The 23,708-nt window shown below is 38.6% G+C and overlaps 1 protein-coding gene across 8 annotated transcripts in view; it reads right to left on the reverse strand.

Annotated features, from left to right (window-relative positions):
* Positions 1 to 6,528: 6,528 nt before the first annotated feature.
* LOC122564059 (transcription factor RFX3-like) overlaps positions 6,529 to 23,708 on the reverse strand; it is a 309,606-nt gene continuing 292,426 nt past the window's right edge. For all 8 annotated transcript variants that reach the window (XM_043718555.1, XM_043718547.1, XM_043718574.1 and 5 more), the window contains 2 exons: positions 22,711 to 22,753; positions 6,529 to 13,441 (listed from right to left, as the gene is read on the reverse strand). In XM_043718555.1, coding sequence (XP_043574490.1) covers positions 13,203 to 13,441; positions 22,711 to 22,753 — 282 coding nt within the window. In that variant the 3' untranslated portion in view covers positions 6,529 to 13,202. The remainder of the gene's footprint in view (positions 13,442 to 22,710; positions 22,754 to 23,708) is intronic.

A 23,708-nucleotide genomic window follows, 5' to 3' on the forward strand; every position in this document is an offset into this window, starting at 1 on the left:
GCCAGTTTGTGTGATGGTGTCCCTGGTAGTGATACTATGGGTCTGAGTGGGATGTCTGGTTTGTGCACTTTAGGTAGTCCATAGAATCTGGGGGTGTTGTTGCTTTCAGGTTTCATTCCCTGTAGGTCTGACCTGGTTATCTGTCTGTTTTTTTGTAGGTTCCTCAGTGTGTTGTTTATCCTATTGGTGAGCTGTGGGGTAGGGTCAAACTCCCTCTTTGGGTAGGTGTTGGTATCTGCAAGTAGTTGTTGCGCTTTTTGGATGTACTCTGTCTAGGATGACCGTCATTCTGCCTTTGTCTGCTGGTAGTATGATTAGTTCTTATCGTTTCTTAGTGATTTTAGTGCTTCCTACTCCTTGGTGTTGAGGTTATGTGTTTGTCTTTTTCTTGTTATCAGCGGTACGATACTTTGTCTCACTGTTTGTTGTGTCTCTTCTGTCAGTCCATTGTTCCTGAGTGTGCATTCTACTGCTGCTAGGAAGTCTGCTGTCTTGGCATCCCTGTGGTTGTAGTCCAGTCCCTTGGCCAGTATTGTTCTTTCTGTGAGCTGTCTGTGGGAGAGGTTTCTAACCCAGGTGTGTGTTGTGGTGTCCTTTCTGTTGTGTGTTAGTTTGACCATTTTTTCTTTTAGTGCTTTTTTTTGCGGTGTGTGGTCCTGTTCTGTCCTATGGTGACGGCCTGTTCTATGGTCTGGGTCCATTCCTGATTGGTGGTTTTTGAAATTAACAGTTTTTGGCGGGTAATTTCTTGTCTGTATTTGTGAAGTCTGTTGTGAGCGTCTGTAATCATTACCTGGATCATCCTGAATCTGTTGTCTGGCTGTATCCCTGGCTTGTGGGTTGTTGACTGGTGGTCTGTATCTGACACATGGTGGAAGGATTCGATTCTTTCAGCATTCATGCAGGAACCGGAGTTGTTCGTATGTGGCGCTTAGGCGGTTGACACAGGATTTCCATTTCCTGGCTTGTCTTAGTGTCTCTCGCCCGTAGGTGTTCAAAGTTTGTGAGATGATTTGTAGCTCGGGTGCTCATTGTTGTGGTTCTGTTCGCCGAGCTGGGAATTTGTGTTGCAGACGTTTCATCCCCTGTCTAGGTGACATCCTCAGTGCTTGGGAGCCTCCTGTGAAGCGCTTCTGTGATGTTTTCTGTGTGTTCGACTGGGACAACACTACTATGATAGGACAAGCCAAACAGAGAACAGCCAGGGAATTCCTACATGCATGGCACTCATCCACAGATTCAATCAATAAGCACATCAACCTGGACCCAATATACCGACCACTGCAACGGACAGCTAGAACTGACAACCGGAAGCGGCAGAGACAAACCACTATAAATGCCGGAGGAAATATCACCGAAGTGCTTCACAGGTGGCTCCCAAGCACTGAGGATGTCACCTAGACAGGGGACGAAACATCTGCAACACAAATTCCCAGCTCGGCGAACACAACCACAACAACGAGCACCCGAGCTACAAATCTTCTCACAAACTCTGAATAAGTCACCTTTATCTGTTGGAATCCTAGCATATTAAAGTAATTAGTTTCAGAAATAGTGCTTGCACTGGTAGTAATCTTCCAGGAATCCTCAGATCTGGAAAAGTCCATGAGGATTGGAGAACTGCCAATGTAATATCTTTATTTTTTTAAAAAAGTGATGGAGACAATAAAAAAAGGTAACTGTGGGCTGGTTAGCTTGATGTCTGTTATTCGGAAAATGTTAATAGTCTATTATAAAGGATGTAATAGCAGAGCATTTACTAATATAAACCATTAGTAGCTCACTTTCCTCATTCCTGAAGAAGGGCTTATGCCCGAAATGTCGATTCTCCTGTTCCCTGGATGCTGCCTGACCTGCTGTGCTTTTCCAGCAACACATTTTCAGCTCTGATCTCCAGCATCTGCAGACCTCACTTTCTCCTAATATAAACCATGATTAAGCAGAGTCAGCATGGCTTATGAAGGGGAAATCATGCCTGAAAAACTTACGACAATACTTTTGAGGAGATATCAAGCAGGATAAAGGGGAAACAATAGCTGTAATATATTTGGATTTTTCAAGTGTTTGAACAGATACAACACATTAGGTTACTTAATAAGAGTCTATGGTGTTGGAGGTAGTATACTGGTGTGGAGAAAGGATTAGCTAATAGTGTTGGGATAAGGGGGCAATTTTCAAGATGGCAACTTGTAACTAGTAGTGTGCCACAGGGACCAGTGGTAGGATACACAATTATTTACAATATGTAAATAACTTGGATGAGGACAGTGAAGGTATTATTGTCAAGTTTGGAGATAATGCAAAAATAAGAGGGAAAGTAAGTGGTGAGGATGAGACAAAGAATCAGCAGAGGGATATATACAAATTAGGCAAGTGGGCAAAAACTTGGCCGATGGAATATGGGAAATGTGAGATTATGTACTTAGGAAAATTAGACTCATAGAGGTATACAAAGGTACTTCAGAGGGAATGGAGCATCAAAATAGTGAGGTTTTACTAAAACTACACAAGACAATACTCAGACCACAGCTGGAATATAGTAACCAGTTTTGGACTGCTGCTGTAAGGAGAGATATACTGATGGTGGAGATAATCCAGGCAAGGTTCACCAGGCTATCACCAGGAAATGGGCAGACTGTCTTACAAGGAGAGATTGAGTAGGTTGGGCCTGTCCTCGGAGTTTAGAAGAATCAGAGACAACCTTATTGAAATGTACAAGGTTCTTAGAAGACTTAACAGGGTAGATATAAGCAGTTGTTTCCCCTTCTAGAGGAGTCTAGGACCAGAGGGCATACTCTTAGAATAAGGGGTCTCACATCTAAAAGAGAGATGAGGAGCAATTTCTTCTCAAAGGGTAGTGAATCTGTGAAATTCTTTACCAGAGGGCTGTTGAGGCTTGGGTTGCTAAGTATATTGAAAGCGGAAATAGATTTTTAAATTAGTAAGGGAGTGAAGGGTTAAAGGGAAAAAGGCAGAAAGTCAAATTGAGAATTATCAAATTAGCCATAATCTCATTGAATGGTGGAGATCTGATGGGCTGAATGGCCTACACATCTGCTCTTACCAGAAGATACAAGAGCAGAATTAGGCTATTTGGCATCATTGAGTCTACTCCATCATTCAATCATGGCTGATCATATCTTATTGTCTTATGTTCGCATACCTGTTTCTACAGGCCCTCCTGCTCCCAGTGCCATTCTTTACCAATTCCCCCAAGCTCCAAAAAGCACTCAAGCTGGTCATCTTCCTGCAGATGTGGTGACCTGGAATGCCAGCGATCTCTTAGAATTCCCACGTACTGCAATCTGTATAACTCACACCTTTGTTACATTATTACTGAATAATTATTGCCATGTGGTTGATGGTAATTTTTTCTGTGGAAGAATCAAAAACCTTAGCAATTTAATCTCTGTATTCAAAATGTATTGTCACAGTCAACAATAAACACATGATGGTAGTTTTAAAATGACACATAAACTCTTACTATTTTGAAAACCACTCGACATTCATTCTTCTTCCAGTGGTACCTGCTGATTACACTTGGTGGTACAAGATGGGAAAAGTTGATTCAAAACTGAAAGCAGCTCATTATTGGGCCCAAGATAACATTTTCATCATGGTTAAGGGAAAGGCTTACTAAAAATAAGTCCCTCCATAAAGTCAAAATTAAATTGTAAAATATTGCTACATATAAAACTAAAATCAAATTTATGGAGCCGTAAGATAGACACATTTGCAAAGCAGAATATGGAAAATTATTTATAGCAGCAGGAAGAAACAAACATGGTAGAGGTATAGAGCACAAAGAGAAAGTCAGACATGGTCTCACTACATATTGATAGGGACTGGAACTGCTGTGATTTTAGCAGCTTTTTTGTTCTGCTAAAGTTATTAAGGGGAGCGATGGCCTAGTGGCATTATTGCTGGATTGTTGATTCAGAGATCCAAGTAATGTTCTGGGGACTCAGGCTTGAATCCCATGATAGTGGAACTTGAATTCAAAAAAGGGGAAAAAAATCTGAATTAAGAGTCTAATGACCATGAATCCATTGCCGATTGTTGGAAAAACCCATCTGGTTCATTAATGACCTTTAGGGAAGGAAACAACCATCCTTCCCTGGTTTGGCCTATGTGTGACCCCAGACCCATAGCAATGTGGTTGACTCTTAACTGCCCTGTGGGCAATGCCAGTGACTCCCTCATCCTGTGAATGAATACATTTTTAAAAACAGGTACTCTTGAGAATATAAACAAATACAACAAACAAGATTTAAAATAAAACTCTCTTTAACCAAGAAAAACAAATTTTTATTGTTTTTTTTGTACAGACAAGCCACAGCTTATAGAAACACGACAAGAAAAGCTAGCCTGAGTTCAAGTCTGAAATATTAAGAAAGAACTTTCTACACAAGTGTCTTCAGTATATACTAGTTGCTTGTCTACATGTAAGAACACACTGTAAGATTTCATATTCCTGTTTACAAAAAATTCCTGTTGTTGTACAGTACACAGTACAAACCTTTCACACGCACACTATCAGTTTGCTTCAACCAATTTATAAAGTTCATGATATATTGAAAGATCTCATAAAACATTTCTCACAAAATCACAGCATGAAATATATATTTACATAATTGAACATTATTCAAAATCACATCATAGGTGTTTAAATAATTAAAACTATATGCAGCTGTCATTCAAAAAACAGAAAAAGTACATAATTTCACAATACATTCTCTACAAAAAATCTGAAAAATCTTAACTTTTACATTATTAATTCACACAATTGAGATGTCATTAGACCAATTTTTTAAAAAATCCCCAATATTTTGGGCCTTTCTGTGCTTGTGCATCTGAATACTCCAATTTGCCACTTAGTGAATTTGAAAATGGCACTGAAAAGCTCTATTTAAAAGGGGCTAATATTGCCGACTGAATTGCCGACTAGTGACTCAGTGTTAAAGGCTGTAGTTACAGGAGTCTGTCATCTGCATTCAGTTGTGTTCATGAATTGCCAACATGAAGGAATTTGCCAGCAGGCATTTTGCACAGAATACTTCCTGTCACAACGTGGTATCACGGTACAGCCATGAGGGGAGAGTGTTCACTTCAGTCCATTTATTCAATTCTTGTTGTTGGAGTAGAATATTGTTTTGTAAAGTGAAGTTCTGTACAGAATGTTTGTCCTTAGTATTATAAAACTTAAAACACTGTAACAAGGGGCAATTCAGGCACAGTACAGGTATCTTTATTTTTGAGAGACTTGAGACAATAGAGTTAAATGTATGACTTTTAAATTACTCAATTTTAAGAACAAAATATAATGATGTGGAGCTGAAGGAAGCAGTGAATCAGTGTTGTTCTGCAGCCTGGGTGGATATCTACAATTCAGGCACAAGATTAACAAATGTTTTTAAAAGGCACTCACTTGTCTCAAGGCCAATTGATTTAAATATTAATTTACATATTTGGTATATTGGGGCTTTATTTTACATGTTTTGTCTTACAGTCAATTTTTTTTCTAAGCGAGGAATTCTAACTTGTGCTGAGGTGGAAATGATGTGTTTGCTATAACATTCTAGTTTTAAAATTACTTCATGGAGAAAGCAGCTGGGAAAAAGAAGTAGAAAGGCATCCAATCTCGACAAATGATGTTAACTGGGATATGATATGGGATGAGAGTCTGGATTAGAGTGGTGCCGAAAAAGCACAGCAGGTCAGGCAGCATCCGAGGAGCAGGAAAATCAACGTTTCAAAAGCCCTTCATCAGGAATAGAGGCAGGGAGCCTCCGGGGTGGAGAGATAAATGAGGGGGGTGGGGAGAAAGTAGAGACTCACTGAGATTCTTGTAGAGAGAGGAGGAAAACTTCTTCAAGGGAGGTATCCTTGCAAGAGGATTCGCAGTAGGGTTAAAATCAACCAGGTAAAAACAAGGACTGCAGATGCTGGAAACTAGAGTCTACATTAGTGTGGTGCTGGAAAGGCACAGCAGGTTAGGCAGCATCCGAGGAGCAGGAAAATCGACATTTCAAGCAAAAGCCCTTCATCAGGAATACAGGCAGGGTGCCTGCAGAGTGGAGAGGTAAATGGAGGGGGAACAAAGTAGAGACTCACTGAGATTCTTGTAGAGAGAGGAGGAAAACTTCTTCAAGGCAGGTATTATTACCCCCTCCAACAGTAAGAATGGGGCATGGGAGGAGCTGAAGACCACCTTCAACCAATGCTTTCACCAGAGCTGTAATTAATATGACAGCAGATCATGCCATTAATGAGGCTCAAAGACTTCCCAAAGCTACAGTCCAGTTATGCTACCAGCACTGTGAAAAATTATTAACTTCAAGCCAGTGAGCTTGAAGACAATACAACATCAGAAGGAACCCATTTCCATGAAGTCAAAATAGGATTAGAAATTTTCATCTTCCATTTAAATGGTGGTTAGCAATGCTGCCTTACAGCATCAGGGACACGGTTTTGATTCCAGCCTTGGGAAACTACCTGTGTGGAGTTTGCACATTCTCCCTGTGTCAATGTGGGTTTCCTCCAGGCGATCCAATTTCCTCCCACAGTCTAAAGATGTGCAGGTTAGGTGGACTGGCCATGGGACATGCAGGGGTATATGGGTAGGGTGGTGGTGGTTTGGGGCGGGGGGTGTTGAGAGCCTGGATAGAATGTTCTTTGGAGGGTCTATGCAGACTCGATGGGCTGAATGGCCTCTTTCTGCATTGTAGGGATTCTATGACTCTACATTCCTTGTGGGCTTGAACATCAGTGCTCCATTCAGGCCCCACAAAGATTCCTTAGGCTTTCCAAGTCCCAGCTTCCTCCTGATGAAGATGGAATTGCCTTCAGAACAGTGTCTGGATTGTTCCAGGGATTATTCCCATGGATCCTAAGCTACAGCCTCTTCCATACAGTTGTCAAATGGGTAGGTAGTGAATCTAGCTGGGAATCTGGCTTTGTCAACATCGGCAAAGTCTTTGAATCCCTAAGTTCCCAGAATGCCCCATCCTCTACTGGACTCTTATATTTTAACACCATCACACTGCCCTCTAACTTGAACTCTAAGCTTCAAAAAAAAACAAAGCAATAGAGATAAATTGGGAGAAATAAGCTAGACAGGGCCCTGAGTTAGACGATAGCAAGCTAAATACGCTGAAGGACCATTTCTCTTTCCAATATTACAGTTATTGACAAGGAAAATCAGATTGGAAATGGATAATCAATTTCACATTGTCTGTTATTCCACTTGACAGTGTTAAAAGCTTTGATGGTTTTTGGCTTGTAAATGTTGAACAGAGGGTATGAGAGGGCACCTTATTACCAGAAAAGTACTAACAAAGATAAAAAAAATTAAACTCAACATATTATTTCAAGTTCCAATTGAACTGTGAATCAAATATGTAATCTGGTAGTAGAAACTTTCAGTACTGAAGCTAAGGTGCGTTTCTTCAGGCTACAGGAATCTGATATTTGGAATTGTCTATTCAGGGAGGGTAGTGGAGGTAAATGGTCTGGAATAATTTGAGAGGTAAGCAGGGACATGGAAAGATGAGTTATGACAGCCGAATGCTTCTCTCAGAGATAATTTTCTTTGTGAAAGCCTATGAATGTGAGCCAGTCTCTCTCTCATTCTAATGGACAGTGAGAAGACAGCATAGACAGAGAGCCATAGAAACAGATTTCCTGTGCTCAAGGAGCCGTCAGAAGAAAAGAAACCACAAGAAAGGAATGTAAAACAAGGAAAAGGAATATGCTCATGCTCAATTCTGAAACATATTGAACAGAATTTCTTATTTGTTTTAATTATTTGTTAAACTAATCAGTTACCCAGCTGGCACCAAAGCAAAAATCACAGTCAGGTACTATTGTAATTGCCTTCTGAAAAATGTCCTTGCCATTATAGAAATGTTTCTTATGATCTTCTTGTTTTGACCATGAGTAAAAATACTCTCAAAATCTTAAAAACAAAACCACTGTGGAACCACCGTATCTATTTTAATATCCAAAACTGAAATAAATATATATCTTCCTTAATGCTCCCTATAGATACTCAATGGCTGGAAACAAATATAATGAAAAGGTGCCCTGCTGCTTCCAAATCTGAGTGCAATTACTAGTTGTGGATTCAAAGGAATAAGTTGATTGATTCCATTGGTCCTTAAAGGAATGCAATTACGATGGTAACATATTTTAATAAGCAAACTAAGATACGAATGAATTAAATTACACACATTAAATATTTAGTTTTCAAGAATCATGCTTTCTAGCAAAGTTCAGAAACTATAATTGTTCAATAAAAGATAAAAAGACTTGGCATTTTATTTTGTAAACAGCAAAGTAATATTTTTCTTAATTCTAAAGACCTAACTGTAAAAACCTTTCAATATGTAACATGTGCCTCTGATTCTTGGATTAAAACTTGCCAGGGTAATTCTGATCATTGAATCTTATTCTAACCATTTCAAAAACAGGAACAGAGCAGCTACTAATGCCATACTACACAACCATTTGAAATAGGAACAGGTCCCTTACAGCAGCCTCATCATTCAACAAGATCATGGCTGACCAGGCTGTAACCTAAACTTCCCTTTCCTGTTCAGCTCTCCAGAACTTCAACTTTTGTACTGGGTCATGGAACAATGAGAAATGTATTCTCTTCTTCTATTAATCGTATTCTCTGCACAAGAAATCTCTCTACCATCAATCTAGTGGCTAGGATTCCATTTTTGCACACCTCGTAATGGCTAGAAGAACACCTTCAGAAAAGGCTTGAGTTCAGGATATCAGTGGAGGACATGGTCAGCAGGTATGTGCATTTGACACAGAAAGGAGCCATAAAGCATGGAAACAGACCCTTCAGTTCGAGTTGTCCGCACTGACCAGACATCCCAATCTGACATACAGCAAAATTACCCAGGAAGTGAAAGAATGGAGTTATTAATGATAGATTTTAAAAAAATAATAGTAATTATTCCCAAATTAGCTGGACTTTAACATTCTCAATCATAATCACTGGATGCTAATATAATTTTTGAAATTTAAACAAATTGATAACTAGCAATACCATGTAAGTATGTCAAAATATTACCACCATTCAGTGCTTCTATCTTCCACATCATAAGATTTGGCAAAAAAAAAGTAGTTTAAGCACACTAGTAAACGCTACAATAGGGCGGAAATGGATTTGCACTTCAGTTATGTATATTTTTTAATAAAGGCTGAAATAATTCACTGTAAGTGGCTGTTTGAAATATGATGGTGTAAGCAGGAAAAAAAGTGCGAAAAATTAAAATGTGGTTACCTAGCTGGCACCAAAACAAAAACCACAATCTAGCAGCATATAGAAAGGCATGCAGACTGAGAAGCACTTCTACTGCCAAAACACAGAGCTTTCATTGCATACCTTCACGTATGAGAACAATTTATTGGACCATTATCCATCAGTACTGAAACTCAATATAAAGGTCATGCTTCAATTCCAGTTTTTATACCAGGTAAAATGCCCATTTCTACCAAGTTCAAGGAGTCTATTGATTAAACAGAGCAGTGTGTGTTCTGTTCCACAGAACTACAGTTTGTTGTTAACACGGGGTCTACAGACAAACCCCATTCCCCCATCAGCCCCTTAACAACTCTCTAAATTGCACATTACGATCCAAATATATCTGCAGCACAACAAACTAAACACTTTTTTAAAAAAAAGTACAAAGAAAAGAAATATATAGAAGGCTTTCCTTAACCATTACAAACACACCATATAAACACATTTTGGTCCAGAACAGTATGTAAATGTTAACATAAGACAGAAATAAGTAAGGTTTGTTTTTTTTTGAAGATTGAAGGGGCAGAATGTTTATGAAACAAATGACCCAAATTGTTTTGAATACCATTAAGACTTTAAATATATTGAAAAACAAACCTTTGATGTTTGGTGTTAAAGCACAGAAAACAGGATTAAGGAGAATCTTCCCCAAGAGGCAGGTGAAGCTGCCTAATGGCCTTAACTTGGTTGGTGCTGATCAGCATCAAAATCAATGACATTGAAAAGAATGAGTATGTTTGCATTAACCTAAGTTAATTTGTTTGATAAAACCATTTCAAAGCGATCAATGACTTTTGGACTTTTTGCAGTTTAGAAAAGCAAAGACTTTAAACATTTGCCATGTTTAATTGATTTGTCTTGCCTGAAATTTAACATATAGATATTTTCTTTAAAAAGTCTGCTGTTAAAAAGCCAATGTGACCCCTTTCTTGGATAGGGTGGTGAGGGGAGGCAGTTGGAGTGTTCTTCAGAATTTTTAATTGTACCTCAAGAAAGTTTGTAAACATTATTGGCTTCAAAGAAACCCTTTGCAAAGTGTACACTGTTACTTGCCAATTCGTTTAACGGCACATATGTGTCTTACTGTCTCACAGTACTGAAAAGTACCTTATCTGAAAATGAACAGAGTCATTGTGCATTACAGGAAGCAGGTTTTCCTCTTGTCTTAAACTTTAAAAATAACTAATCATCGAGCAGGTTTCTCCAAAGGCTCAATAAAAGATGTAATCACTAATGATCTCCATCCTCCCCCAAAAGGGACTACATATTTTCCGAAATTGAGGCAAATTTGTGAAAACACTACTATCATATAGGACGGTTTAAAACATATTTATCCAGAGAAAGTGCAAACTGCACTTTCATTTAGTCAGGATCCATATTCACAATAAGTAGAGAATATACTGAGAGTCTTGTAAAATTCTAGGTAATTATATGAGGGAAAAAATGTGCACAATGCCTTTGTCAATAGATGTTTAGAATTGGTTTTTCTATAGATATGCTAAAAATGAGTGAAGTATTTTGCATTAATTAGTCGTTTCTAGATTTCTACAATCTTCAGACACTGTATGCTTTTTGGATAATGCAACTGAAATGTATCTCAAGTTCTGATTAATGCATATACTTACTCATTCCTCATGGCTTCATAAGACAAATATACTCATTCTTAGTGTAAGAAAAAGACATAGGTTTCTAACTAAGAATCATCACTCGAGCTTCCATTCCATAGTTTCCCCTGTGGGTAGTAGAAAAACAGCAGGCACACCTTGCTGAACTACAAAAATTAACTCTTTCCATAACTGTTTAAGGCACTGTGTAATAGCCGAGGTACAGTAATCCCTGACATACATTCCTGAAGTGGCATTTAATTGCCTACCAAGTCTGTTCCTACAGAATTGATGAGTATGTGTGAGGTGTGCCAGCTACAGTACTTTTGGTCTCGTCATCTTTGACAACCACACAGACCACATAGAAAACTCAACGTAAAGCTGCCAAGACTATGCTGAGTGCTACATTCTTGTCTTCTGTAGTTACACTGAGGAGTTGGCTAATACAGCTGCTGAAATCAGCTCAGATATCACAGTTCTTAAATAGTAATCATGCTAGTTTTAACCAAATTTGAATATATGTATATTTTTATATATATGATACATATTCAAAATTTTCACAAAATCAAATTTCTACACTTATCCATCTTAAAATTTCCTATGTTTAAAATTTCAATTCAATTTCTTAATGTTGTTGTCTTATTGAATGGAAAACAAACAGCCGTGGTTACATCAGTTAACCAATGAAAAAGTGTTGAAGTACTGGTAACAGGCAGTATTGGCCAACCCCTCATAAAGTCTTATCATAGCAGCTAAAGACACTACAGCAAAACAGATGGAACAGACAAATCAATTCGCAATGATTGATTTCAGTCTATCCTCACATTATTCACAGGTACAGTGGACTTCAAATGAAACGGTATACTTTTTGTTGGTCTAGCAAGACCTCACCCAGAAAGTATAATCATAACTGAAACAAATGCAACATATTTTATCACATACTGCAGCCTTTATCATTAACACTTTTTCCCAAAAAATGGTTATTAAACTAATCTAGTTTTTAAATATGGCTGCACTACTTTGCAAATCAGTAGCATTCAAAACTTTGATGTTTCAAAGGGAACTCCATTGAACTTTCTGCAAAGGTAGGAAGTTGTTTTAAAGAATTGAATAGATTTTGATTTTTGACGAATTTTAAATACAGTACAGTTTTAGGAGGCCAGTAACAATGAACACGGCCTCCTCTCTCAAGCTTTCAACTTCAACCATAAATCTACATTCTAAAATCTTCAACAGCAGAAGTCTGGTCCATTAATTTGACAGAAAAAAATTATATTCCTGTATGTGTAACAGTCAAATATTTGTGGTCAAAGCTTAGAGCACATCAATATGCTGAAATAAACTGCTTCATGGTTAGAATCCAGTACAACAACCCAGTTACTTGTTCAGACCAGCAATTGTGATAAAAGGCAGAAAAGTGATTTTCTGCATGCAACTTCTGAAAGGAAACTTACAATTTTATGGAAAATTGCTTGCAACAAAGAAATATTTCCTGGAATAACATGGGCAGAAACATTGAGGATTTTAGGTGCTCTGGTCATAAATTAATAGAATGTAGTAACACTAATCTTTGAGGTAACAGCAAAATTACTAGAAATCTGAGGCATTAATGGTGGTGAGGCACAAGAATTGTTACTTAAGCAAACACTTTGGTCAAAAATACTGTTGATGATTACAATGCCACGTCTCCAATCCAAAAAGTAACCATTACTCATTCATTACAATGTTTGGCTTAAGTTATTTCTAAAATACACATAATGCATGAATGATGGAACCACCTAATGTATAAGTAGTGATAAGTACAGCTTTGTCCGATTGTAACTTATTCAAGTGCATTCAAACAACGCAGCAGAACTATAATCCTGGATCCTTTTGAAACAGATTCAAACCAAAAGAAAGATAAAATCAGCAGTGAGATAACAGGATATTGTTGGATTCTAGCCCTGACCTTTAGGTACTTCTGCTGTCAAGTGAGCATATCCTGTCGCATGTATAAGAATATATTTTCAATCAAAAACTGAACTAAACAAAACAACTTATACTGTTAGAAGTTCATCAATTACAATTGCAATGTCTACTGAGTCCCTTTAGTCAACATGATCAATATGGGACCAAACATAATCCAAAAACAAAACCTATATACACCTAGTTAGTGTATGAGAGTAACATTCAGCATAGCAGTATGTGTCATCTCAATAGCTGAAGCCACAACACAGTCAGACTTCAGGCTTGAAGTAAATAAGAGAAGGATAATCAACGAATGGTCAAATTATTGTTTAGACTGCCGTGTATGTGCTTCCAACAGTGCTGCAGTGCCTGGCACTAGCCACACTTGTAATGATTTGTTCAGCATGTAGAGGGATCAGAGGGTCGTGTTGCATGCTGCTGTTGAGAGATGGTGCTACACAGACACCCTGTAGTGTCTGGTTAAGGTCTATTTTTTCCCTCTTGAATGGTGGTTCTCCAGAATCTTCCAATTCATCATCCATTTCGCTGTCAACCTCACTTCCTTCATCTTCAGAGGGAAAGGAAAAATACAAGGCATTTAGTATCTATTATAACATTGTTGAAACATGTTATGTTGGATAACAGTTTTGGACGTTTGAGTATGCTTCATAGAACTCAGGGACGAGATTATAAATGGGTCGCAACAGTTAAAAGATCATTTAAATTCAAGATGCATTGTAGATATGACGAAACATAGTCTGCGAAAAGAAATATGTTAAGAATAGCACAAAATTGAGTTAAGACATTCTTACTGATATAGCAATTTGAACTCTAGAATGTAACAAATATGGATAATATACACATCCTATTTTGTAGTTAATTTCTAATCAACCTGTTCAGAGAGATTTTGTAACACAGCTATGGAGCAGCTGGGGCTTTACCTGAGCCTCCTGGCTCAGAGGTAGGGGTTCTGCCACTGTATCACAATATCCCCAACCTATTTAATGGATATTTTCTAATAAACCTGGTCAGAGATGTTTCTACATACCTCCAGAACAAATGGGACTTGAATCTGGGTCTACTGTCCCTGAGGTAGGGACATTACCACTGCACAAGAATGCTCTAATCAATTTGATGCCACAACGCTATAAACTGAGAGACACAGAGTCATACAGCATGAAAACAGATCCTTCAGTCTAATCAGTCCAAGCCGACCATGTTCCCAAACTAAACTAGTCTCACCTGCCCGAGCTTGGCCCATATCCCTCTAAACTTTTACTATTTATGAACTTATCCAAATGCCTTTTAAATATTGTAACTGTACCTGCATTCACTACTTCCTCTGTTCATTCCACACACAAACTATTCTCTTTGTAAAAAAAGCTGCCCTTCATGTCCTTTTTAAATCTTTGTCCTGTCAACCTTAAAAATGTGCCCCCTAATTTTGAATTCCCTCACCGAGGGAAAAGACCCTTGTCATTCACCTTATTTAAATCCCTCATGATTGCATAAATCCCTTATGGAGCCTCTCTCCATTTAAATAATAGTTTGCCTTTTCATTCTTCCTATCAAAGTGCATGACCCAATACTTTTCTACTTAAACTCCAACTATCAAGAATTTGCCCACTTTGTCAACCTATGTCTTCTTGCAGATTTCATACATCCTCATCACAAAAAGAAGCCATTCTAACCTATTTTTGTGTTCATCAGCGAATCTGAATATTATACACTCTGCCCCCTCCTCCAAGTCATCAATCTCGGCGGCAAATAATTAACTCCAAGGACTGATCTTTGTAGCATTCAACTAGAGTCATCGAGTCATAGAGATGCAGAGCATGGAAACAGACCCTTCGGTCCAACTCGTCCATGCTGACCAGATATCCCAACCCAAATCTAGTCCCACATGCTAGCATCCAGCCCATAGCCCTCCAAACCTCTCCTATTTGTATATCCATCCAGACGCCTTTGAAATTTTGCAATTGTACTAGCTTCCACCACTCTCTCTGGCAGCTCATTCCATACACGTACCATGCTCTGTGCGAAAAAGTTGCCCCTTAGGTCTCTTTTATATCTTTCCCCTGTCACCCTAAACCTATGCCCTCTAGTTCTGGACTACCCCACCCCAGGGAAAAGACTTTGTCTATTTACCCTATCCATGCCCCTCATGATTTTGCAAACCTCTATAAGGTCACCCCTCAGCCTCTGACAATAGCTCTCGCCTGTTCAACCTCTCCCGATAGCCCAAATCCTCCAACACTGACAACATCCTTGAAAATCTTTTCTGAACCCTTTTCAAGTTTCACAACATCTTTCTGATAGGAAGGAGACCAGAATTGCGCGCAATATTCCAACAGTAGCATAACCAATGTCCTGTACAGCCGCAACATGACCTCCCAACTCCTGTATTCAATACTCTGACCAATAAAGGAAAGCATACTAAATGCCTTCTTCACTATCTTATCTACCTGTGACTCCACTTTCAAGGAGCTATGAACCTGCACTCCAAGGCCTCTTTGTTCAGCAACACTCCCTAGGACCTTACCATTAAGTGTATAAGTCATGCTAAGATTTGCTTTCCCAAAATGCAGCACCTCTCATTTATCGAAATTGAACTCCATCTGCCACTCCTCAGCCCATTGCCCATCTGATCAAGATCCTGTTGTAAGCTGAGGTAACCTTCTTCGCTGTCCACTACACCTCCAATTTGGTGTCATCTGCAAAATTACTAACTGTTATGCTCACATCCAAATCATTTATATAAATGGCTAAAATTAGTGGACCCAGCACTGTATCCTGACTCATTGTCTTGTGTGTTTACTAATCCACAATCCAGGCTAATACATTATTTCCGATACTGTGAGCTCCTACGCCGTGGACCTCACGTTTTGCCTTTTAGAAATACTAATACACTATATTTACTGGTTCCCTTTTATCAACTCTCTTTGTTATATTGTCAAAGCATGCGTGCAAATTTGTCAAGCATGATTTCACATCTTTCACAAAACCATGTTAATTCTGTTTGATTGCATTAAGCTTTTCCAAATGTTCTTCTATTCCTTTCGGCCCTGAGACACTATATAAATACAAGCTATTTCTTCAGTACAGTATGTGTGGTTGAAATGCATCATTGTTAGTCCATTTCACCAAAATTATTTTGACATTTGTTTGATAATCAACTTCTGTTGAGGCCAAAAATAAAATTGATATAAGTTTTGCAACCACTACTTTTACAATCAATGTTAAAACTAGGTGAGGAAAGGTGAATTTTCTCCCCTCTTTTTAAATTGATTATTGCAACAAATAGTTTTAACTTTTTTTATAACGCAGGTATCGCATATTTCAATTAAAACACAATGCTGGCTAAAATCAAGAAGCCAATTAAAAGTGTTTTTGAGTGAAAGGAAGGGGACTTTTATTATTTACTTACCATAAGAAAAATAAAACACAACACAAAGCAAAAAAATCATGGATTTGAACTTTAAGAAGCAGAAATTCTCGAGTAAAATAAGATAAAGAATATGCAGTTTTCAAAAAAAGAGTTTTTAAGGTATTAAGATTTTTAACATGAGAATGATTTGTTTTATGGAAGTCATGTATCCACGGCGGTGTTATAATTTGTAAATATTCTCAGTTTTGATGAATAGAGGTTTCTCCAATTTGCTTTATCACTGGGCACAGATTTTCAAGAGCGGGAAATAGAGGAAGTCTTCCAGTCTTGTGTTACAAAAGCACTTTCCTTCTTAGTTTTGCTCCAAAAGTTGTTTTCCTGTAATACAGTTCGCTTATGTATTCCCTTACCTGGTTCGAGTGTTTTTTTTTCCCAGACTGGATAATCTACAGGTGACAGTTATTCCAATATGTGAAATTACAGAAAGGTGAAAATCAAAAGTAGAAAACTGTCACATTGGCATAAGGAAAACAAGGTTAAACAGATGAATGTGTGATTGAAAGACTAGTTTCGGAGAAGTGAATTCCAGTTTGTGTGGCACTGGCACTTATAAGGAAAATGTGAGATCTGCACCAATGATATGGTCAAAACGTGACCCTTACTGGGGCTGGTGTTCTTGAAAACTGCAGAAGTAAGGAAGTAGAGTAGGCTTTAAACCAAATAGTTGGGGCAAGGGCTCAAATTTGGGAAGCTGTGGTGAATCACAGAGTGGGGAAAATGCAACAGAGGAAGGGATTAATGTGGAAAATGATACAAAATGATAGGAAGAAACAGAATGCAGATTGAAGACGAAATTAACAGATACAACTACAGATTATAAAAATAATAAAAGTAAGAAACTTAAGGCACTATATTTGAATAGTGGCGCAAATAGAAATAATTAAGTAAAATCCAGTGGCTATAACTGAAATTAGGCCATTCAGCCCAGTGACTTCTGCTCTGCCATTCAATAGTGGCTGATAAGTTTCTCAACCCCATTCTCCCACTTTCTCTGTAACCCTTGATCCCCTTGATACTCAAGAACCTATCTACCTCAGTCTTAAATATACTCAATGACCTGGCCTCCACAGCCTTCTGTGGCAGTGAATACCATAGATTCACCACTCTCTGGCTGAAGAAGTTTCTCCTTATCTTCATTCTAAAAGATCTTCCCTTTACTCCAAGGCTGTGCCCTTGGGTGCTAGTCTTTCCTACCAATGGAAACATCTTCCCAACATCCACTCTGTCCAGGCCATTCAGTATTCTGTACGTTTCAATTAGATACCCTCTCATCCTTTAAAACTTTGGAGTATAATGCAGAGTCCTCAAACGTTCCTCATATGTTAAGCTTTTCATTCCTGGGACCATTCTCGTGAACCTCTGAACATGCTCCGGCGCCAGTACATCCTTCCTGAGATATGGGGCCCTAAACTGCACACAATACTCCAAATGTGGTCTGAACAGAGCCTCATAGAGCCTCAGAAGTACACCCCTGCTTTTACATTCAAGTTGTCTCAAAATAAATGCCATCACTGCATTTGTTTTCCAGACTACTGACTCATCCTGTAAGTTTACCTTGAGAGGATCCTGGACTAGGTAGGATGACTTAAATTGGGATCTGAATATATATATCAGTATGTAACATTTAGGAAGGACAGGAAGTGGCACTGCTAATTATTAGAAAGTAATGATCTAAATTCAGGAAACCAAAATACAGAAGCAGTCTAGGTAGGGATGGGGAATAATAAAGGCAAGAGGTCACTTGTGGGAGTTGTCTACAGACCCCTAACTGTAACCACATGGTAGGACAGTGTATCAAGTAATAAAAAATGAGATATAATAAAACAAAGAACTGGAGAAAGAGATGGCAGATACATTGAAAACATATCTTCTATCAGTCTTCATTTGACAGGGTACAAGTAGCATCCCAAAAACAGGTGTAAATCAGGAATTAAAAGGGAGGGGGGCACTCAAGAAAATTGCAGTTACCAGGGAAGCAGTACTGAGTCAATTGTTGGAACTGCAAGTTGACAAGTCCCCAGGTTCTAATCAATTTCATCTTAGAGTTTTACAAATATAAAGTAGTGAAACAGTTGATGAGTTAGTCTTAATTTTCCAAAAATCATTAGATTCAGGGAAGGCTCCTTTAGATTGTAAAGTATTGAATGTAACTCATTTATTTAAAATGGCAGAGAGACCGAAAGCAGGAAACCACAGGACAGTTAGCTTGACATATGTCATAAAATCATACAGTAGAGATCCTTTGTCCCATTCAGTCTGTACCTCCAAAACAATACATTAAATCTATGCTAATCCTGTAGCATTGAATGTTATGACATTTCAAGTGCACATCTAAGTATTTCTTAAATGTTTCTCTCCTCAACTATTATCCCAAGCAGTGCATTCTAATCCCCCACCAACCTCAGGATGAAACTGCCTTTTCTCAAGTCCACTCTAAACCTCGTGCCTTAAAAGTGTGCCCTCTTGTTATTAAACCTTCAACTAAAGAGAGTGGCTACTTTCTATCCACCTTGTCCACGCTTCTCATGTTCGTACACTCCTATCAGGTTCTTCACTCCAGCTTCTCTGCTCCAAAGAAAACAACCTAGTTTATTAGATTAGATTAGATTCCCTATAGCGTGGAAACAGGCCCTTTGGCCCAACCAGTCCACACCGACCCTCCAAACAGTAACCCACCCAATCCCATTTCCCTCTGACTAATGCACCCAACACTATGGGCAATTTAGCATGGCCAATTTACCTGGCTGTGGGAGGAAACCGGAGCACCCGGAGGAAACCCACGCAGACACAGGGAGATTAGATTAGATTTAGATTAGATTACTTAGATTAGATTACTTACAGTGTGGAAACAGGCCCTTCGGCCCAACAAGTCCACACCGCCCCGCCGAAGCGCAACCCACCCATACCCCTACATTTACTCCTTACCTAACACTACGGGCAATTTAGCATGGCCAATTCACCTGACCTGCACATCTTTGGACTGTGGGAGGAAACCGGAGCACCCGGAGGAAACCCACGCAGACACGGGGAGAATGTGCAAACTCCACACAGACAGTCACCGAGGCTGGAATCGAACCTGGGACCCTGATGCTGCGAGGCAGCAGTGCTAACCACTGAGCCACTGTGCCACCCTTATCCAGCCTCTCTTTATAGTTGTAATGCTCCATCCGGATAAATCTCTTCTGCATCCCTTCCAGTGAAATCACATCCTCCTAAGGTGCAGTGGCCAGAACTGCACACAGTACTCCAACTGTGGCCTATTCAAAATCCTGTATAGCTCCAGCATAACCTCTCTGCTCTTGTAATCTAGACCACAACAAGTGTCTATTATGCCTGAACAACTGTATTAACTCACCCTGTCATCTTCAGGGATCTGTGGACAAACACCTCAAGATCCCTCTGTTCCAGTGAACCTTCCAGGGTCCTACCATTCATTGAGTACTCTCTCCATTTGTTACTTGTTTCAAAATGCATCACCTCACATAATCTGGGTTAAATTACATCTGCCGATCTGACGAATCCTATAACCTATGACCTTCTTATTCACTGTCAACCACTCGGCCAATCTTTGTGTCATCTGCAATCTTATTCCCGTCACAATCTCATCTACTGTGCATTGTTCATATATGATTGCAAATAATAAGGGACTAGCACTGATCCTTATGATACACCACTGGACACTGGGCTCCAGTCACACAATCAGCTCTCTACCACCACCCATGACCTCCTGCTCATTTCTGCTGATCAAGGATGATACTAATAGAATAATTCACAACTACCAACGGCATTGATTATCAACAAATAGTATTTATTCAGACCAGTATTAAGGAAAGTATTCCACATTTTCAATAATTATAAACTATTAATCTTCCAGCTTCTCAAAAGTTGGAATTCTAATTGTGATCTCCATTACTTCCGTTTTAATTCAGCTGCTTCAGTATCATCAGTTTCCATTTCTAGATATTTCATTGCAAAGAAATTATTATTTGCTGCAAGTTTTCTGTCCTGCACAACTAAGTATTTTCTGACAATATAATTAGCAGTCACGAATCATAATATCACAAGAAATAGGAGCAGGAGTAGACCATTTGGTCCCTTGAGCCTGCTCTGTCATTCAATCAGATCATGGTGGCCTTAAAACTGCTTTCTTGTCTGCCTAACATAATCTTGATTTCTTTGTGTAAAACGCAAAGCAATGTTTATAACTCAACCTTGAATACATTCAATAACCAAGCCTCTATTGCTCTCAGTGGAAGAGAATTCCAAAAATTAAGAATTACTCTAAGAGAAGAAATTTTTCCAAATCTTCATCATAGAGACTTTCTTTAAAAGTATTCTAGATTTTCACATAACAATAACCTCCTCTGAGCATCAATCCTGTCAAGTCTCATCAGAATGTTATATGCTCAATAAGATGACTTCTTATTCTTTGAACTCCAATGAATATGAGCACAACCTACTCAACATGTCCTCATAAGATGAATTTGTGACAAAGCTTCTCCACTTTCATACTCAATCTTCCTTGGAGTAAAGGCCAGCATTCCATTTTCCTCAGTAATAAGATTCTACATCCTGATTATCTGAACCAAGAACATTCCTCAGATAGTACTGATCTAATAATTCACTAACAGAGCTACACGCTTTCTTTCACTTTCTCTATGTTCTACAAAAATGTCAAATATGCTGGAATGTTCAGGTCTCATCCTGGTCACCTTTTAACTTTGTCATTGTAATGGCTATCATACTTATTTATTTCTATGTATCCTATTAACCTATTCAGCTTGTTACAATACTGCATACATTCAGTTAAAGAGTTTTTAATTTTGTATTTTTACCGTCTGTAGTAGGTGTGGAGGTGAGGCTACAATTAGATCAACCTTAATCTTAAGGATGGCAGAGCAGGCTCAAGATGCTAAAATGTCTCACCCCTACTCCTAGGTGGTACATTTCTATGCTCTTTAATTTGACATTTTTTCTGGTGCATTGATATGTTCATATACTGTGATCAATCCCTTTATACTCTGGTAATCATTATTTACATTATCACCATGTACTAACATGACCTTAACCAAACCCCCAACTTTGTGCCAAATTATTTAGTTTAAAGCACTCTCTATACCACATTGGTTTCTCTATGGTTCAGGTGAAGGTCACCCCAATGGGAAAGTTCCTTCCTTACTGATTAACTGATGTCAGTGTCCCATTGAGCAGAGAAACTTGACAGAGGCATTCAAAAACAAAGATTTTGGTACAGATTGAAGGTAAATGGCAAAAAATACTTGAGGTGATATGAGGACTTGTTTTTTTAATGAACAGTGTTTTGTTAAGTGCACTGCCCGTAAAGGTGGTGGAGGCAGATTCCAGTGAAAATACAACTTTCAAGTAGGAGCTAGAACAGTACAACACAGGAGCAGGCCCTTTGGCCTACCATGTGGATGCTGAATGTGATGTCATTTTAAACTAATCCATCTGGCTGAACTTGGTCCATATCCTTCTAATCCATACATGTACATGTGTCTGACTAAATGCCTATTAAACTTGGCTAATATATGTAAAAAATGTCTTGGGATTCTCCTTAATCCTACTTGCCAAGGACATTTGGCCCTCCTAATTTCTTTTTAGAGTTTTTTTCTGCTTCCTTTCTACTCCAAGGGCCTTGTCTGATTTTTATCTCCTTGTTGGGTAAACATTTGAAATTAAAACTTTCATAGAATGTTTTAGAATGAGCTGCAAAGTGAAGCCAAGTGGATAACCTTTCAAAGAATTAGCAAAAGCACAATGGACTAACTGGTTTCTTTTTATGTTGCATCATCTAATGATTTTAAGACAATACCCAGTGTATATACATCATGACAATTATTCATTGAAGGAAACTTACATTCACTATATTCCTGAACATCTTTGAAAATGCGTTGCTAACATGATTAAATGAACAATTAATAGCTGAGAAACAGTTAAATGATGGACAGATCATTCTAAGCCCATGTATGTATCAGGAACCCTAAATCAGCTCTTAAAAATCAGTAATTTCATTGATAATATTGTAAGATGAAATAAACAGACCGTAAACACCACACTATTTTGGTTCCTTTATATACAAGAACAATTGTTTGTGCTAATGCTGCGTGTTACTAATGAGCATGTCATGCTTGTTAAAGAACTGTAGGTAGTAACTGTTAGGACATTACCATATTCTAATTCACCTATGCTGTTGCTTTCAGAGATACATTAATTATAAAAATGATGCAAACATTTAATGCTTGCAAAATATTCCAACTGCATGTAGTTTACCAAGTGTGAAGTAGTGGTAGTTCCAAAAAAGAAAAGAGAGTGCTTACTTTGCTCATACAATAGATTATTAACATTAGTAATATTGTACATCATCTTACCTTTATCCATGTTTACTGGGGACATACCACTGAGATCAGTAAACTGAAAGACAAACAAGTTAGATTTAGACAAAAAAAAGGCCTTGTCATTCATGGAACATGGAATTTTCTAACAAAGCCAAAATTTTAACTTTTGAGGTTGGTGGTCAGACACCTCCTTGATTTAGAGTTTTAGAGTCGTAGAGATGTACAGCATGGAAACATACCCTTTGGTCCAACTCGTCCATGCTGACCAGATATCCAAACCTAATCTGGTCCTACCTGCCCACAGCTGTCCCATATCCCTTCCTATTCATATACCCATCCAAATGCCTCTTAAATGTTGCAATTGTACCAGCCTCCACCACATCCTCTGGCAGCTCATTCTATACACATACCACCCTCTGCGTGAAAAAGTTGCCACTTAGGTCCCTTTTATATCTTTCCCCTCTCACCTTAAACCTATGCCCTCTAGTTCTGGACTCCCCGACCCCAGGGAAAAGACTTTGTCTATTTACCTAATCCATACCCTTCATAATTTTGAAAACCTCTATAAGGTCATCCCTTAGCCTCTGACGCTCCAGGGAAAACAGCCTCAGCCTGTTCAGTCTCTCCCTATAGCTCAAATCCTCCAACCCTGGCAACATCCTTGTAAATCTTTTCTGAACCCTTTCAAGTTTCACAACATCTTTCCGATAGGAAGGAGACCAGAATTGCACACAATATTCCAACAGTGGCCTAACCAATGTCCTGTACAGCCGCAACATGACCTCCCAACTCCTGTACTCAATACTCTGACCATATACCAAATGCCTTCTTCACTATCCTATCTACCTGCAATTCCAAAGAGCTATGAACCTGCACTCCAAGGTCTCTTTGTTCAGCAACAATCCCTACGACCTTACCATTAAGTGTATAAGTCCTGCTAAGATTTGCTTTCCCAAAATGCAGCACCTCGCATTTATCTGAATTAAACTCCATCTGCCACTTCTCAGCCCATTGGCCCATCTGGTCCAGAT

This window comes from Chiloscyllium plagiosum, chromosome 2 (assembly GCF_004010195.1).
Source record: "Chiloscyllium plagiosum isolate BGI_BamShark_2017 chromosome 2, ASM401019v2, whole genome shotgun sequence".
Classification (NCBI taxonomy): Eukaryota; Metazoa; Chordata; class Chondrichthyes; order Orectolobiformes; family Hemiscylliidae; genus Chiloscyllium; species Chiloscyllium plagiosum.